This window comes from Euleptes europaea, chromosome 18, assembly GCF_029931775.1.
Source record: "Euleptes europaea isolate rEulEur1 chromosome 18, rEulEur1.hap1, whole genome shotgun sequence".
Lineage (NCBI taxonomy): Eukaryota > Metazoa > Chordata > Lepidosauria > Squamata > Sphaerodactylidae > Euleptes > Euleptes europaea.
The window spans coordinates 20843638-20862349 of record NC_079329.1 but is presented as its reverse complement, the minus strand read 5'-3'; the positions used below and the strand labels follow the sequence as shown (position 1 = coordinate 20862349).

At 49.3% G+C, this 18712-nt stretch overlaps 1 protein-coding gene across 1 annotated transcript in view; it reads right to left on the bottom strand.

Moving 5' to 3' along the window:
• The window catches only part of SHANK1 (SH3 and multiple ankyrin repeat domains 1), a 120007-nt gene that overhangs the window by 8409 nt on the left and 92886 nt on the right, over positions 1 to 18712 (bottom strand). Inside the window, exons 17-23 of the mRNA XM_056863875.1 lie at positions 15024 to 15159; positions 14523 to 14606; positions 10580 to 10603; positions 10281 to 10337; positions 7356 to 7480; positions 4285 to 4387; positions 827 to 3239 (exon numbers count right to left, since the gene is read on the bottom strand). Coding sequence (XP_056719853.1) covers positions 827 to 3239; positions 4285 to 4387; positions 7356 to 7480; positions 10281 to 10337; positions 10580 to 10603; positions 14523 to 14606; positions 15024 to 15159 — 2942 coding nt within the window. The remainder of the gene's footprint in view (positions 1 to 826; positions 3240 to 4284; positions 4388 to 7355; positions 7481 to 10280; positions 10338 to 10579; positions 10604 to 14522; positions 14607 to 15023; positions 15160 to 18712) is intronic.

Sequence of the window (18712 nt, the reverse complement as noted above, 5' to 3'; positions counted from 1 at the left end):
ATGCTGACTTTCTCTACCACAAGGACGGATCAAACTGGTTTACAATCACCTTCCCTTCCGCACAACAGACACCCTGTGAGGCAGGTGAGGCTGAGAGAGCTCGAAGAGACCTGTGTCTAGCCCAAGGTCATCCAACTGGCTTTGTGTGTAGGTGTGGGGAAACCAACCCGGTTCCCCAAATTAGCGTCCGCCGCTCATGTAAAGGAGTGGGGACTCAAACCCGATTCTCCAGATTAGAGTCCTCCGTTCCTAACTACCACTCTTAACCACTACACCACGCTGCCTCTCTTGGCAGGCCCAAGCTGAGCCAATGCTTGCCAGGTCTGAGCAAGGGTGCGAGAGACCGAGTATCTGGCATGCACCACTTTGTATACGTGAACACACATGTATATGCCTTCACAGTCTCTACACAGTTTGGAATGTGAAAGCAGAGAAAGGCTAAAATGTGCACCTAGTGGGGGAGTTGATCTGTGTTACACATGCCCACAGCTGGGGGTATACGCAGAATGGTCAGCGTGTGTACATGGGCGTAAACCAGAGGTCCAGTGGGCATATGCATAAAGAGGAGGTACCGAAACTGCGTACCGCCTCTACCTTCACCTGCGCATGAAACGTGAAGTGCGGTAGGCATGGCGATCCCTTCCCCTGGTACTTGCCGGCACACCGAACAATGTAATGGTGGTAAAAAAATAAATCATAAAAAAAAGCAAGCATCGACGGGAGAATGAGAAAAGGAGACAAACCCAACTGAAACACGAGATGCAGCATGCACGGAGCTGGCTTCCTGCTTCCTGTTCCTCCTCCTCCTGCTCCAGCCGCCTAATACCTTTGCCTCTGCAGGGAGCTGGGTCTCTCGGAACCGAAGGGGGCTGCCGCGTCGGGCGGCCGCGACCAGGACACCCCACCCATCTGCTGCAGCTTGGTGCTGAGCTCGCTGATGATGCTGGCCTTCATGGTGGAGATGGGTGTGGCCTTGGGCTCCTCCCAGGGCAGTGTGGGAGACTTCCGCTGCAGCTCTTTCCCCGGCTCGGCGGTGGCCGGCTGCTGGTGGTAGGGCGGGGCCGGCGTGAGGGCGAACATGTTCTCGCTGCACGCCGAGACCGAGATGGTGGAGCTGGTGGGGGTGGCCACCGGCAGGCGGCCCGGGAACGGCCGAGAGCGCAGCTTGGTCTGCAGGGGGCTCTTCTCCGCGCCACCCCCACCTCCTCCTCCGCCGCTGCCTCCTCCGAAGGCCTGCCCGTCCAAGTAGGTGATGTAGGTGTCCAAGAGTTCGGTGCCTTCCCCGGACATGCTGGACAGGGTGGAGACACTGCTGATGGTCTCCAAGTGGTGGTCGCTGCTGCTGCGGCTGTCCACTTCCTCGATGCCGGAGTCGGTCACGGCTTCGGGGGCTTCCGCCGCGGGGATGGCGATGGACGACACGACGGAGGAGAAGTTGACGTGGGGGGATTCCTTGGTTTCGGCTGTCCCGGCTTGGGTCAGAGTGGCCACCTCGCTGTCGTAGGACGTCAAGCTGGAGGCGGTGGAGTCTAAGGCGGCGGGAGCAGGGGGAACAGCCGGCGGGGCCGCCGCTGGGGGCAGTTCGTTAGTGGCTTTGGGAGGCGACTCAGGCTTATCGAAGCTGTTGGAGAACTCAAGGGGCGGCGGGAGCGGCTCGGTGAAGACGAATTCGTCGTCAACGTCGATGGATGGGGCGGGAGGGGGCAGCACCAGCAGAGGGAGCCCGTTTTCCTCTGCGATGCGCTCCTGTGGCGGCGGCGCTGCCGCCACCTCAACGTTTCCACCTTCGCGAACCCCTTCCTTCTCCTCCGTCGGATGGCAGTTCTCCACGAAACGCACATGGAGCTCCAACTTCTCCCCTTCCTCAGGCCGTTTCTCCCAAGGAGCTGCTTTGGCAGGGGTCAGAGGCTGCTGCTCAGGCAACGGATGCCGGGGGCTCTCCAGCTCTTTCCGTGGGGAGGCTGGCCGCTGCTGCTGCTGCTCTGGAGTCCCCCAGAGGCGCAGGATGGAACTGCCAGGAGACTCTGGAGTTTTCGGCGCCTCGCCGAAGCGCGGCGAGGATGGTCGCGAATGCCTCTCATCTCGGCTCTGCTGCTGGGACTGGGATTCTTTCAGCGCCCGTTCGCGAGCCACTAATGCCAGCCCCAAGGGGGAGCCAGGGTCTAAAATCTTGCCCGTCAGTGGGTGAATGAGAGGAGTGGAATGGGGCTGGAGCTGCGGCAGGAAGCTGGAGCACACCGAAGTGAAGGCGCTAGTGGTGCTGGCCCCGTACGCTTTAGCGGCGCGCGACTGGAGGTAAGCGGAGCTGCTGCCGGCGCTGCTGGCACCGCCGTAGCCAGGCACCATGTTCAGCTGGATGTATGGCTCGCTGGAGAACATGCCTTCGTCGATGGACTTGGAGTGGCGGAGGCGGGGCATGGGGGTCTGCTGGGATTCGTCGTCCGGCTGCTCGGTGGAGAGGAAGAGGGCTGACTTGCGGCGAGCCTCGCTGTACCACTCGCGGTCCCGTCGGGCGGCCCCAACCAAGGCTGCCCCGAACTGGCTTGTGAAATCCATGCTGTTGTGGAGCTGCAGCGAGGGCACGGGCACCGCTGGCTCCGGCTGGCTCTCCGCTTCCATGCTGCTTCCTTGGCTGCTGCGCCCGCTGCTGCTGGTCGAGGGGGCCTTGATTATGATGGTGGGGATGGGGATGGAGCTCTTCTCTGGCGGAGCGGACGAGGGGGGCTGCGCAGACGACGCCTGCAGCTGGGCGGCGGCGGCAGCACTCTGCTGCTGACGCTGCTCATCCTCCACTTTGGTCTGCTTGACCAGTGGCCCCTTCCTGCGCATGGGCTTGGTGGGGACATACATGGCGGTGTTGGTCGCCCGTGGGGGCAGGTTGTAGTAGCGGAGGTCGGGGGTGTGGCCTCGCCAACCCCGGGCGGTGGACCCCTCGGCCCCCTGCTCGGATTCTTGGCGGTAAAGGGAAATCTTGTCACGGGCGCTGGCCCGAGAAGGGGGCTCGTACGACGACTCCTGGTGCAGAGAAGCTGAATACAGCTTGGCTTCGGCACTGGGGTTGAAGGTGGAGCGGGCCGAGGGCGTCACGCGTCCGGATGCTGAAGGGGGCGTGCTGTACGGGGGTTCGGGTGGGGAGGTGGTAGGAGGCGGGGGGATGTCATCGGAGCCAGGGACCGAAAGGCTGCGGCTAAACTTCATGGCAGGGGGAGTGAGGTAGGGCTTCTCATCCTCAGCGGCTCCTGTGGAGGGAAATAAAAGCTACCGTCATGGAATAATTCTTCACGAGGGGCCACAGCTCAACAGTAAGGCACGTGCTCTGCGTGCAGAGGATCCCATGTTCTATCCTTGTCGCCTCCAGATCTCAGGTACACATGAACACACAAAGCTGCCTTAAACTGAATCAGACCCTTTGTCCATCAAAGTTAGTATTTACTCAGATTGGCAGCGGCTCTCCAGGGTCTCAGGGAAAGGTCTTTCACATCACCTACTTGCTTAGCCCCTTTAATTGGAGATGCTGGGGACAGAACCTGGGACCTTCTGCACGCCAAACAGATGCTCTACCACTGAGCTATGGCCCTTCCCCAAAAGACTCACGTGAATACATGAAGCTGCCTTATACTGAATCAGACCCTTGGTCCATCAAAGTCAGTATTGTCTACTCAGACCGGCAGCGGCTCCCCAGGGTCTCAGGCAGAGGTCTTTCAGATCACCTACTTGCCTAGTCCCTTTAACTGGAGATGCTGGGGATTGAACCTGAGGCCTTCTGCATGCCAGGCTGATGCTCTACCACTGAGCTATGGTAGCGGTGAAAGGAAAGGCCCTTTTCTGCTTAAGACATTCAAGAGCAGATACTCATCAAAACTGACAATACAAATGGCGGACTAATGATCCAGCTTAGCAAAAGGCAACTTAATGCGCCATCCCTTCATTGACTAACAGAATCTGCTCTTCTCTCCTGGCTCTCCCCATCAGACTCACTTCAAGTACTAGAAGCAGCTCTGATGTTAACCTACTACCTGTGTCACAATAACTTCATCACACAGAAACCTTTTCTTGACACTGATCTGTTGCTCACGCGTGAACAAAAGACTGCTTCAGTGAGCCCCGAGGGGTGAGCATTGCAAACAGCTGGACTATCGTGTGGTCACCGTTGTTCCATGAATAACTGGGCCGCTTCGCCCTAGACTTCTTCTCTCCCTAGAGAACCGAAGGGAGAGTTGGCTCTCCCCTTGTTCTTCAGTCTCCTTGCGGAGTCTATTCCTCCCCCTCCAGGCCCCGTCTCACCGATAGATTTCTGGCGGAGCATCATTCCTGGTGGATGACTGGCTGGTAGGTATGACGGGCGCTCGTAACTGGGTTGGCCAAGGCGGTGCTGATCAAAACTGGGCTGAAGGAAGAAGAAAAAGAGAACTAATAAGAGGGGAAAAACCACTGTTTGGGTATATGTGTGTGTGTGTGCGTATTAAGTGCCGTCAAGTCGCTTCCAACTCACGGCAACCCTATGAATCAGTGTCCTCCAAAATGTCCTATCTTTGACAGCCTCGCTCAGATCTTGCAAACTGAGGGTTGTGGCTTCCTTTATTGAGTCAATCCATCTCTTGTTGGGTCTTCCTCTTTTCCTGCTGCCCTCAACCTTTCCTATCATGATTCTCCAGTGACTCTTGTCTTCTCATAATGTGACCAAAATACGATAGCCTCAGTTTAGTCATTTTAGCTTCTAGGGTCCTTTCAGGTTTGATTTGATCTATAATCCACTGATGTGGTTTTTTGGCAGTCCACGGTATCCGTAACACCCTCCTCCAACACCACATTTCAAAGGAGTCTACTTTCTTCCTATCAGCTTTCTTCAATGTTCAGCTTTCACACCCATACATGGTAATAGGGAATACGATGGCATGAACTAACTTGGTCTTAGTGGCCAGTGACACATCCTCACATTTAAGATCATTTCTAGCTCTTTCATGGGTATATGCAGACATAAAATACCAACCAATAAGCATTTGCATGGCACCTTTCTTTTTAGTTACTGCCTGTATGTACATTGCTCTGTAAGCACAACAACCCTGAAAGGTGGATCACAATTCATATCCTTTATCTTGCAGACGGAAGGAGCTGAGGCCACCTTTCAATGCCCTGTTTTCCTATCCTGAGTTGAGGTTGCTGCAAAGTCAAGAATGCAAATTCTGGGTCACCGAAGGCCCTTTGGCACCTGCCGTCCCAGCATCCTGCAAGTGCAGCTCTGCTCTGGCGCAGAGCTTCCACGGATCTTTCTCCTGCAGGAAAAAATGCAGCACCCTAATCTTACGCAATTGAGAGGGGGAGGAACCAAGGAGGGAAGGAGAATAGTTACGCTACTGTTCACAACCCTTTGAAGGAACTTGCTGTGAAGGGGTAATTATTGCACTCTTCAATTCTGACAAACAACACCCAGATCTAAAAGTAAAGGTAGTCCCCTGAGCAAGCACCAGGTCATTCCTGACCCATGGGGTGACGTCACATCCCGACATTTACTAGGCAGATTGTTTACGGGGTGGTTTGCCAGTGCTTTCCCCAGTGGTCTACACTTTACCCCCCAGCAAGCTAGGTACTCATTTTACCGACCTCGGAAGGATGGAAGGCTGAGTCAACCTTGAGCCGGCTACCTGAAACCGACTTCCGTCGGGATCGAACTCAGGTCGTGAGCAGAGCTTGGACTGCAGTACTGCAGCTTACCACTCTGTGCTATGGGGCTCAACCCCCAGATCTAGCTAGGGACTAAATTCCATAAAACAGAGTTCACAAGGTGGGGACCCCAAACCCAACTTGTGTATGATCATATGCTGACTTTTTGGGTTGCGCATGCAATGTTCCTGCTCTAGAACGGTTCTAAACAAAGGTGAGCCTTTCCGATTTCTTTGTGCTGATAGAACTGGACCAAGAAAGGGTAGCTAGCGGGCCTCTGCAAAAAATCATGTGGTCCTCCATAATGGGCCAAATCCTTTCCTGTCCTTTTTCTGCTCAGGATAACAACATGGAAGAATTTCAGAAGAAATGAGAGCTTTATTTTGAGTATATAAAGCAGAAATCATAATTTGACAAAGAAGGGTGGAGGTATACTAATAATAAGGAGAAGAGTTGGTTTTTATATGCCGACTTTCTCTACCACTTAAGGGAGACGCAAACCGGCTTACAATCACCTTCCCTTCCCCTCCCCACAACAGACACCCTGTGAGGTAGGTGGGGCTGAGAGACTGTGACTCGCCCAAGATCACCCAGCTGGCTTCGTGTGTAGGAGTGGGGAAACAAATCCAGTTCACCAGATTAGCCTCCGCTGCTCATGTGGAGGAGTGGGAAATCAAACCCGGTTCTCCAGATCAGACTCCACAGCTCCAAACCACCGCTCTTAACCACTACATAAGTAAAAGAATAGTAATATAAGAGCAGCAGATTGATAGTGTATATGAAATAATCTAGTTTAGAGCAACAGATGAAGAATAAAAGTAAAGCACAGAATGGGTAATATGAATTGTATTAAGTATTGTATTGACTGACAGTGTGAAGAGCAGTGGAAATATAAAGGACTTAGACAAATTATTAATTAAATAAATTAAACAAATATCCACTATGATATGAACGTTTAAGGAGGGAAGGCAGCATGGTACAGCCCGATCTTGTCAGATCTCGTAAGCTAAGCAGGGCCAGCCCTGGTTAGTATTTGGATGGGAGACCTCCAAGGAATACCAGGGTTGCTGTGCAGAGGAAGGCACTGGCAAACCACCTCTGTTAGTCTCTTGCCATGAAAACCCCATAAGGGGTTGCCATAAGTCGGCTGCGACTTGACAGCACTTTACACACACATGAATGTTTAACTCAAAATGTACTCCCTGGAAGACTGATTATACTGTACACAAGTGTGTGATTGAGTATGTCATGTGTGTTTTTCTTTTTTTGAAAATCTTTAATAAAAAATTTTTTTTTCCCAAAAAGGATAACAGCGTGGGCAGTGGGAAAGCCTGGAGCTCATTCTGCGCTGCAATATGGTTTGGATCCGGAGCGGGGGCACAGTGCACACCAGAAGAGAAAACACAAGTGACCTATGACTGTGGTGGAGTGCACAGATTAAGTCCAGGGTCTCCAACGTCTGATATGCTGTGAAATTCTGCCTTGTGGAAATTAACCCCGGGATGGATAGAAAAGGAAAGCACAGCCTCCCAGAGAAGTTTTATTTTTTTAAAGCTGAATTTTATTTTATTTTAATAAGAAAATTCAACAGGATAACAAAATGATATGGTACTGTGCCGCCCCCTTCTGCGTTTTTTTTTAAATCTCAAAGACAGAGGAAGGCTCCGGTTGTGAACCTGGTTGTCTTGTCCTACCTCCGAGGAGAAATAATTCTTGGCAGGGCCCCGGGACTTCCCCAAGGAAGGAAGCCCTCCACTTCCACACCCGTCCCCAACGCTGATGGTCTGTTGAGCCGCAGCCAGGATCTCGTCCAGTTTGTCTGTAACGGGAAGGCGGAGAAATAAAGGGGGCAAGAATGGCGCCATTCCACTATGGTCCCTAGAAAGAGAGCATGCACCTCATTTGACTGATACATCTCGGAGCCAGCTACTTGAAACCGACTTCTGTCAGGATCAAACTCAGGTCGTGAACAGAGCTTGGACTGCTGTACTGCAGCTTAACACTCTGCCCCACAGGGTTCCCCCTCCTTCCTCAAGAAACCCATACATTCGTACACTCAATGCTCTTGCTCAAACCCACTTGTTTCATGACAAAATTCTGGTGTTAAAAGCAGGACAAGAGCTAGTCACGCTTTCTTTTTTGCTAGACTTCACGACCACCTTCCAAGGCGGGGATAAGGAAGTCAAGGCAAAATGGCTTGCACGAGATCATCATCGCCCCGTGAACCCAATGCCACTGGGGTGAGCTACAAAAGAGTGGCCATTTATGCAGGGTCAATTTTGAAGCTCGCTCAAAGCTCTTTTTTTTAAATGCGACCTTTAAAATTACTATTCATAGACCTGACACAAAAGGAGAAATTCCACCCCCCTCCACTCGCCTGCTCCTTTGTTCCTTCCATTAGCAACCTCCATTTGCATAGCTAACGCTCGGCTGTCCTTTTGCATGGTTCCTTGAGGGGATTCTTCAGTGTGGGGGGCAGAGCAAACACAAAAGGTCGCGTTAAAAGGGCTCTTAAGTTATGCGAAGCAGGTAGGCGCCGGCTTCACAGTCACTTCCTGAACTATGGTTCACCATGAGAAACTCAAAAAAATAAGTGGGGCGCTTTAGCCTGGAACGGGCTGCTAATTACCAAGCATAAATGGCCAATGTCTTCCAGGTAACTTTCTCATACACTTAGCTAGCAAAAGCCAGATGCCAGGAGGCAGGGCTGCCATTTGACCGGCATAAGCCAAACGTAGTCCACTGCCTAGATAAATATTTCCAACAGTCAAGTATTTAAAATATTAGAACGACTCATGGACAGAATTATGTTAGGCTCCCTGTGGAAAACTTGGCTTACCTTGCAAATAGCCTAGTTTTTCCGAGCATCCTTGGAGGACGGTCAGAAAAAAAACTCAGGTTGTTTCCCCCTAGAGTTTGTAATGGTGCCATCCCCAGGGGAGCAGTCTTTCTTCCCCAGAAGATACCATTGAAAGAGTGGGGGGCAGGACTTAAAGCAGTGAGGCTGGGAGCTTCCATTGCCCTGGGGCTCTCAACGGCTCCTGGCTCAACAGACTATGTGGAGTGCACCTAACTGCTTCCCCCAGGATCCTCAGCATCCACAGAGCCTAGGTTTGAGTGTCCAGAAGTTAAAAATGAGGCCTCTGCTGAAAGTCTTTCCCTTGCTGGATACCTCCACTCTGAAAGAATAAGTCTGAAGCAATGGGGAGGCCTCCAGGAGTCTTTCTGACACTTCCTCAGGCTTTCCCTTTATTTCACAGGTTCAACACCCCATCTGGACCTGCCTGCAACATCCTAATTTGCCACTGTTCTTCTTGGAACCAAGCTATACCCTGTTGCTCCCCTGCCTCCATTCAGCCTGAACAGTCCAATAACTGATGCTTCTGACTCCTCTTCAGCTTCTCCAGATTTAGACAGCTGCAGGATGTTACCAAATAATAAACTTTCCCTACAATGAGGACCGCCTCGCTACCCTGGCCACTGGGCATGCTGGATAAATCAGTATCAGCCAAGTGAATCCAGGGGAGCTCACGCCCAACCTCCCCTCTTGGAGAATCCAGCAGTCTTGGGCTCCAGGAAATCCCCGCCCCCCGTGCTGTGAAATATTGGCCCGCATCCTACCGCTCCACTGAGCAAGACATCCTGAGGCCTAGGGACCCTTCCTCCAGCTGAGGGGATTCTTCCACCAGAGGAAGAGCCACTTCAAAGGGAGGAAGGCTTCAAGCTTTGCTGAGCAAAGTGGTCAGATAAAGTCCCTCAGGCCATTTATGCAGGGTCAATTCTGATGCTCCCTCAAAGCTCCTTTTATAAATACAACCTTTAAAATGCCTATTCAGGGTCCCGATGCAAGAGGAGAAATTCCACCCCCACTCGCCTACTCCTTCATTCCTTTGTCTGCACAGCCATTAGCAATGCCCCTTTAAATCTTGGAAGCTGCGGCAGCAAAGAGGGAACGATATATCGCATCTTCAGGCGGGACTATCCTATGATATATCTATGGACATTGGATTGAACTGTCATCGTAAATATGTTTAGCAGAGTCCCAACCTCTATGTTCCAGTCTTATGTATATAAGAATGTACTGATCAGATTATATATGTACGTTGTTATAGTTTCTCAGTTGTGATAGGTTATAGATAGTGTAGTAGTAGTGTAGTGTATTTTATAGTGTGGCATTTTGGCTTCACAATATATTGGGTTAGCATTCATTACCTTGTGTGATTTTTTATATGACGGGGTCATAGTGCTGTTCTCTTCCGCTAGCCATTAGCAATGGCAGGTTGCATAGCTAACGGGCAGCTGTGATTTTGCACGCTTCCTTGAGGGGATTCTTTGAGGCAGGGGCGGAGCTAACACAAAAGGTCGCGTTAAAGGGGGGTCTTAAGAAATGCGAAGCTGGTATGAGACGGCTTCGCAGTCACTTCCTGAATGACGGTTCAGCATGAAAAACTCAAAAAAAAAAAATGTGGGGCACTTCAGCCTGGAATGTGCTGCTAATTACCAAGCATAAATGGCCTCAGAGTTATTTTCAGACCCAGCAGAGTCCCAACTCCCTAGACTTCGTCCTGACCTGCCCCAACTACTGTAACCAGCAGGCAAAGCCCATTTCTCTTACTCACTCAAAGCCATCTGATATACCGTCCGCTTCTTGTCGGGGCCCATCGCCGGCTCGTAATCTGCAGAGACAACAGGAGGGGAGGATAACGGGGGTGTGGGGGTGGACCAGTGATGGCGTGTCCGGGTGGAGGACAGGTTTCGGGCTCTCCGCGAGGAGGGTGGCGGTGGCAGCAACGGTGGGGGTGGAGGGGAGCATCGGTGAGAGAGTGCAGAGCGGGGTGGGTGGGGTGCAGGGGGCAATGGGAAAGAAGCAGGCAGGCCGGGGCATGTGCGGAGGGGGTAAGGAATGTGCGAGACTCACCTGCTTTCTTCTTCCAGGGGGAGACTGAACGGTGGGAGGGAGATAGCAAGAGGGGAAGAAATTAGCACCTCGACATATGGGAAGCAGGCAGCTGGGAAGGAGGCCTGGAGCCCCATTACCATCATGGGCCTCTTGCCTATGTATTTGTGGAGCCGCTCCAGAGGACCTGATCCATTACACCTTATTCTGTCCTCTTTACACAGAGCCCAGACTCAAATTTCTCGGAGCGTTTCTGAAGGACCTAAATCTTTCTCCAGATCCAGAGAAGTTGCACTTTCTTCTACCAGCTGCTCTTTCTCCTATCAGATGCCAATCCTGATGTTTCCTACAAAGTGTCACTCTTTACTTTAGCAGCTGAGAAAATCCGAACCAAAGCTGTTTGTAATCAGGGAACTTAACATATTTAAATACTAGCTTCTTGGGGGGTCAGACGGTTTTAAAGTTATTTCAATGTTATTTTATGTTATTTTAATGTTTCGTATGGTGGATTGTGATGGGCTTCGGCCGCAGACAATAAACTTTATATCACTGTGGCATGGCAGAAGGAATCAGGTGGAGGGGGGCGCTTGTGCACTAACGGCGCGTACCACTTTGTACAACTTCAGCGCTGAGGCTGCTGGGCAAATGCGCTCCCTATAATGTGCACACAAATGCCTTATTTCCCCCTGGATTGAGTTTTTGGTTTTCAGCAAAAGCCAGGCATGCTCAGCGCTGGTTGGCCGGGTCTTATGTCAGCCACGAAACCACCTCCCCACTCTTCTCGGTGCAGGGTTGTGTGCACAGTTGATTGATATAAGGGCCGGCCAAGAAGCTACCACCTCTTCTTCTTAGGTCAGCACTGTGCGAGATGCTGAGCGGTGGGGCTCTGTCTCAGTCCCACAACCCACTTCTTTCATCCAGCAGGTAGGTGTGTAGTGTCAATATCTAACCCTTCCGTCAATTACAAAACCACCTTGTCCCTATTTTAACATTAATGTTTTTTCCTAAAGTGTTGGAGGGTGGGGAATGAAGCATCAAACAAACATTCGACCAGATAATCGAAGAAGAAGAGGGAGAGAAAGAAGAGTTTGTTTTTATATGCCGACTTTCTCTACCACTTAAGAATCAAACCAGCTTACAATCGCCTTCCTTTCCTCTCTCCACAACAGACACCTTGTGAGGTAGGTGGGGCTGAGACAGTTTGGAGAGAACTGTGACTAGCCCAAGGTCACCCAGCTGGCTTCATGTGTAGGAGTGAGGAAACCAACCTGGTTCACCAGATTAATGTCTGCCGCTCATGTGGAGGAGCGGGGAATCAAACCCAGTGTTCTGGATTAGAGTTCACCATTCCAAACCACACCAGGAAATCTGGATAGACAACCTTTACTTAAGCAGTAAGGTATGAAACCCTTCTGTCTTCATTTTGCAAAAATGGGAAGGGGGGTGTTTGTATCTGAAATTAATAGTTGTATTACTGGAGCAATTGGGGTGGAAGAGGAAGAGAACAGGTACTCACCTTTCTCTACTGTGATTGTCCAAGGTTTTGGGAGTCCCAGGCAGCAGTGGATGGACAAAAAGAAAAAGAAAGATGGTGGAGAAGAAGCAAAAACATACCATCCCCTCATTAACTTGTAGAGCTGTATTTATGCTTTCATAAATGCTCTTTGCTAACCTACCTACCCAGCATTCTGCCATCTGAATAAAAAACATAGACTTAGCATGTGTGACTATTTTTTAAGGTTGAATTTTCTGAATTTATTCTGACCACAAAAGCAGAACCGGGCTGACCATGACTTTCTTGGGGAATATTGCTCCTCTGTTTTTTGCAAACTCTACCTTCTGTTCCATGCTATAACTAAAGATCTTTCTTTAGTTGAATTAGATGGACCACTGGTTTCATACTGCATGGCTGGTTTTATGTTCTAATGTACTGATGGACCTGGGATATCCACTGATCCAATTGCAGTTTCCTGGAAGCTACTGCTACAATTGTGGTGGCCCAGTTTTTGTTTTATCTGATGCAACTGATTCTAGGCAAATCTGCTGCAAACCTCTGCTTTGAGTAGAATTTAAGGGCAAATTTGGGGCTCCCCACTGGGGGAAGGGGATGAAGTAACAAAAGAAGATCCCTCAATATTCCACTCTCAGTTTTTCCATAGCAGAATCCTCTCACTGCCAGTTGCGCTGGAAGGAATGCCTTCTTGGATCCTCCCAAGATGGCACCATTCACACACCCAGGCCTGTCCAGGGTCGTTTATGCATGGGCACTTTCACTCAAGTTTGCCCCCGGTCTGTCTTGGTTGTTCCTTGGAGTTATGCATGAGTTTTTCTTCCATTAGAGATGACCTCGCTGCCAGCCCTCACAAATCCTGGGACTTCCCATTCCTCTGTTAACCCGATTCTTCCCTCTCCCCTGAGCTTAGCCTGGGTGAAATCCCCTAGCTTAAGGCAAAGTGTGGGACATGCAAGCTTGGTTTCTCCCACAGCCAAATACAAAGCAGTGTGTAAAAAAGTGGGGTTCAAATGCTTCCTGCTTCCTCGGAGCTCTTTCTTAGCAGAAGAAAGGCTTTTTAAAAACAAAGCTTGGATCCTTCTTTTAGATTGCTCCGTTTTTTGTTCTTAAAATGCTTTTTTATGCAGCAATTGAGGTTTTTTTGGGGGGATTTTCTCTCACAGTAAGCACTCCAGAGTAAACCAATTACAAAGCAGCATTTCAAGGGGAGGGGACGATTTGAGCTTGGAAACTGCTGGTACATGGATTTCCAACAGGAAAGTGTGGGTCCAGTGAGCAATGAACCTCAGGTAAAACTCCCATGCATAAATGACCTCAGACACACTTCTATGCACTCTTTCCTCCAGCCCACACTGTCACCACAGGAATTAGGACTCCTCAGCTACTGGGTAGAAGTGGAAACCACAGATAGCTGCAGTCGTACACTTAGATGGCTTGGGTTACACATTCTCCACCGAAAGGGATTTTTGGGGACAGCTAAGCTATGTTTGGCTGGAGATAGCCGAATGTCTGAATCTGCTTTCAAGTGGCAGGTATCCCTAAAATTCTGCAGCTCGGAAATGCAGGTTCTGTGCATTTTGGATGAATTCAGCAAAAGTACATTGCACAGAGAAGATCCACCCTTGCTCATCTTTTTGCGCATCTTCTGCATTAAGAGAACGAGACGTACTTGTGTTTGAACCCTACCATTGTGGAGTGACCCAGAAGCTACTCAATAAATAAATAGCAGCAAGAAAAGAATTGTAGTCTATGCCAAACACCATGCCATTCCCCAAAGGACCACAGACAGACACAGGTGTAAGCTGTACAGTCATCAGATATGGATTAGGAACACCAGTTCATTGGTGTGACTGTTGGCCACGCTGTGCTTCTGGTGCAACCTCCCCTCCTCTATAGGGCGCACACATATCAGTAACCTGCCATGACCTGGGCAATTCCCTCTATACCATCTCTCTGTTTGTGTTAAGTGCCATTAAGCTGCTTCCGACTCATGGTGACCCTATGAATGAAAGTCCTCCAAAATGTCCTAGCCTTGACAGCCTTGTTCAGATCTTGCAAATTGAGGGCTGTGGCTTCCTTTACTGAGTCCATCCATCTCTTGTTGGGCCTTCCTCTTTTCCTGCTGCCCTCAACTTTTCCTGTCATGATTGTCTTCTCCGGTGACTCTTGTCTTTATTGAGTCCATCCATCTTGTTGGGCCTTCCTCTTTTCCTGCTGCCCTCAACTTTTCCTGTCATGATTGTCTTCTCCGGTGACTCTTGTCTTCTCATAATGTGACCGAAGTACGACAGCCTCAGTTTAGTCATTTTAGCTTCTAGGGTCAGTTCAGGCTTGATTTGATCTAGAACCCACTGATCTATAACCATCTCTACTGGCAATGATAACCTTGTGGACCTTCCGGGGTAGAGACATGGTCTAAAGATAGATGAAATAAATGTTTATCACCCTTACCCATTTCCTCCAGCTCAGATGTCATGGATTTGGAGCGCAAGGAGATGGCGGGTGGGGGTAGACGCCTTGTTTGCTGTGGTGCCGCTAGAGTTAAAAATAAAAGAAATGAAAAGGAGGGGCCGTGGCTCAGTGGTAGAGCATCTGCTTGGCATGCACAACGTCCCAGGTTCAATCCCTGGGATCTCCAGTTAAAGGGACCAGGCAAGTAGGCGATGTGAAAGACCCCTGCCTGAGGCCCTGGAGAGCTGCTGCCGGTCTGAGTAGATAATACTGACTTTGATAGACCGAGGGTCTGATTCAGTATAAGGCAGCTTCATGTGTTCATTGGTACACATCAGAGGAATGATCACTCCTGCTTCTGAGCACCATAGGTCCCATTCACGCCCTAGAAAAACGCAACCCCTTCCTGTTCTGTACACCCCAGAGAACGTACTCCTGCTGAAGAGCTCCCCTCCATGCTCAGACAGCCAGAAACTGTGTTCCAGAGTGCATCGGGGGTACCTTTCTTCCTCATGGCCTCCTCCATCTCTGGGTTTCGGGTCACCATGACGACCTTCACCATCAAGTTGTTACCGCCCTGCCGAATCATGTTGACAACCTGCCGGTGGCCAACCTTCACCACGTTCTGCCCGTTGACCTGGAGAAGAGGGCTAAAGGTAAATTTGTGCCACAGTGGGGATCAGGACAGGGCTGCCATAGCCAAACTCTATGCCTCTACCCCCAGAGAGCCTCTAGCCTCAGTATCTCTCCCTCACTTCTAGTGACATGCCTCAACTCCTACAAGAAGAAAAAGGAGAAGAGTTGGTTTTTATCCCCCACTTTTCTCTACTGAAAGGAGTCTCAAAGTGGCTTACAATCTCCTTCCTTTCCTCTCCCCTCAACATGCACCTTATGAGATAGGTGGGGCTTAGAGAGAGCAGAAAGAACTGTGACTAGTCCAAGGACACCCAGCTGGCTGTATGTGGAGGAGGGGGGAGCCAAACCCGGTTCTCCAGATTAGAGTCCGTGGCTCGTGCGCAGGACAGGGGAGCCAAACCCGGTTCTCCAGATTAGAGTCCGTGGCTCATGCGCAGGAGAGGGGAGCCAAACCCGGTTCTCCAGATTAGAGTCCGTGGCTCATGCGCAGGAGTGGGGAATCAAACTCGGTTCTCCAGATTAGAGTCCGCCGTTCTTAACCACTTCCCCACACTAGCTCCAAGTGTCCCAGTGGCTGACTTGGGTAGAGAAAAGACTGCTGGGTTCTAGCTCAGTGGCAGAGCACCTGCTTGACAGGCAGACGATTCCAAGTTCAGTCCTTGGCCTCTCTAGATGAAGGATCACAGATAACAGAAGTTGGGAAAGACCTTTCACGGCCTCAGACCCTGGACAACTGTGGCTAGTTAGAGTAGACAATGGTGAGGTAGACAGACCGATGATTCGCATGCGTGTGGGAAGGGGGTCGCACCAATGAAAAACCACACGTTTGTAGCAAGTGCCATTAAACATAAGATTGAAAATAATGTTTGTTTTGTTTTTGTAAAAAGAAGTTTCCCAACTGCAGTACACTGTATTTTTCTAGGCTTAGAGCCCATTTGTAATGAGTCAGAGTGGGCACCCAAGGTTGGGTGAAAGGAAAATATATATAAGTCTATGTATAAATATTGAAAGTATAATTTATTAGAAGCGCTATATAAAAGTTAAAATTATTTAAAAGCATTAAAATAGCACAATGGCATTTCTTGAGGTTGATAACTATAACCACATACCAAACGCGTTTCTGCCTATGGGGCCTTCATCAGTGGTTAATTAAAACCCTTTGTAAACCTGCACACATTTACAGAAATACATTAATGAATACAAATACAAATACAAACAGTTCAAACCCAACCAGGCATGTTTATATGTTGTAAATTCTATTCTCAATTACTCAAATCTGGTATAATAGGTTCTTGTTGTAATACTGGTTAGTATAAGTCTCTCAAATACTATGTGTGCAGGTATCAACCTAGTAAAGCAGGTTTACAAAGGGTTTTAATTAACCACTGATGAAGGCCCCATAGGCCGAAATGCGTTTGGTATGTTGTTATAGTTATCAACCTCAGGAAACGCCATTGTGCTATTTTAATGCTTTTAATTAATTTTAACTTTTATATAGCGCTTCTAATAAATTATACTTTCAATATTTATACATAGACTTATGTATATTTTCCTTTCACCCAACCATGGGTACCCAGCTTTTGTTTTTAGGTTGGGTTTTATTCCCCTCCTTTTTTCTTCCACATGAGTCAGAGTGGTTCATAGTATGGGTAAAAGGGTCCTTATTCCGCTGGGTCTTTTCTCAGCTCTGTGGGAATTGGAGACCTTCTTATAGATTCCTGGGGGGCCTCACACACCATTTAAAAGATCCACAATAGAACCCTGGTTACAACGATTTGGCCTTTTACATCAATCTATAACCAAAGGAGCCCCATGGCGCAGAGTGGTAAGCTGCAGTACTGCAGTCCAAGCGCTGCTCACGACCTGAGTTCAATCCCGACGGAAGTTGGTTTCAGGTAGCCGGCTTGAGGTTGACTCAGCTTTCCATCCTTCCGAGGTTGGTAAAATGAGGACCCAGCTTGCTGGGAGTAAAGGGAAGATGACTGGGGAAGGCAGTGGCAAACCACCCCGTAAACAAAGTCTGCCTAGAAAACGTCAGGATGTGACGTCAACACATGGGTCATGAATGACCCGGTGCTTGCACAGGGGACCTTTAATTTACTTTCTTATAACCAAAGAGAGTTTAATAATTCAATTTCTGCTCGAGGATAAAAATCCTGCTATATCTTACGATGTAGCTAAATTTTGTTGGAAGGCCAAAAGGAATGCTCAAAAGAAAAGGGTTATATTATTTGCGATGCATCAGATGACGAGTGATGGTTGAAGCAAGGTATAATGTTTTCGTTTTGTTTCCCCTCTGGGTATTTGGTATTTTAATGTGCTGATAAATGTATTCTAATCTGTCCATTTTAGGATATCTTATTTTATTCTCTCTCTTTTTATTTAGTGTTATAATGTTATATATGTAGCCATTGTTTTATAATTCTATGCTGGCCATTGGCTGTAACAACAATAAACATAAACGGCATTTTTCTAGGATAAACAGTGGACAGCGAATGAAGTTTCCAAAAACTGGAAATTAGGACCAATCCCCTAACAGCGTGGCTACATTTTAAAATGCAGCAACCCAGTGCGGCTGCCCTAGTATGCCTCAGAGTCGTCAACCCAGGTGGGGCTCGGAGTCCGGCCAGAATTACAACTGGTCTCCAGGTATCAATTTTAAGGTGATAATTTTAACTAGGGGTTGTTTTTATTGATCTTACACCTTTAATTGTACGGGCAGTCTGTGATTCTGCGGTGCAAAACCATTGAGTCGGGAAATTTTGATGTGTTGGAATGTGATTGGCCAGTTGACCGAATTAATAGATTTGATTTGATTTGAACTGGTCTCCAGGCTACAGAGATCAGTTCCGCTAGAGGAAACAGCAGATTTGGAGGGGAGACTCCGGCCATTTATACTGGGCTGTTTCCCTCGTGGTCACCCCTTCGATTGCTTCAGGACTTCTTCTGGATTATGCATGCCTTTCCCGACCGTCAGAGGTCACCTTGTTCTCCCCGCACATTTCTGCGAGTTTTGCCTGCATTTTCCGGATGCTGTTTTAACCAGAATCTGGAAAACGCGGGCAAAACATGCAGAAACACGTGGGTCAGGAAAGGCATGCCTAATCAAAAGGAAGCCCCGAAGCAGTCGGTGAGGTGACCCTAAAAGCCTTCCCTTTTAGGAGAAGGGCTGTAGCTCAGTGGTAGAGCATGTGCTTGCCCTGCAGAAGGTCCCAGGTTCAACCCCCAGCATCTCCAGTTAAAAGGACAAGGCAAGTAGGGGATATGAAAGACCTCCACCTGAGACCCTGGAGAGCCGCTGCTGGTCTGAGTAGACAATACTGACTTTGATGGAACAAGGGTCTGATTCAGTAGAAGGCAGCTTCGTGTGTTCATGTGAAACAGCCCTTGCATAAATGGCCTCTATGTCATTACATCCCTGCTGAGCTCCCACCCCTTCCCAAACTCTGCGTTCCCCAGGCACTTCTCTACCAGGAATTCCCACAAGCTGGAATGCTTGGCATGCAGAAGGTCCCAGGTTCAATCCCTGGCATCTCCAGTTAAAGGGTGATGTG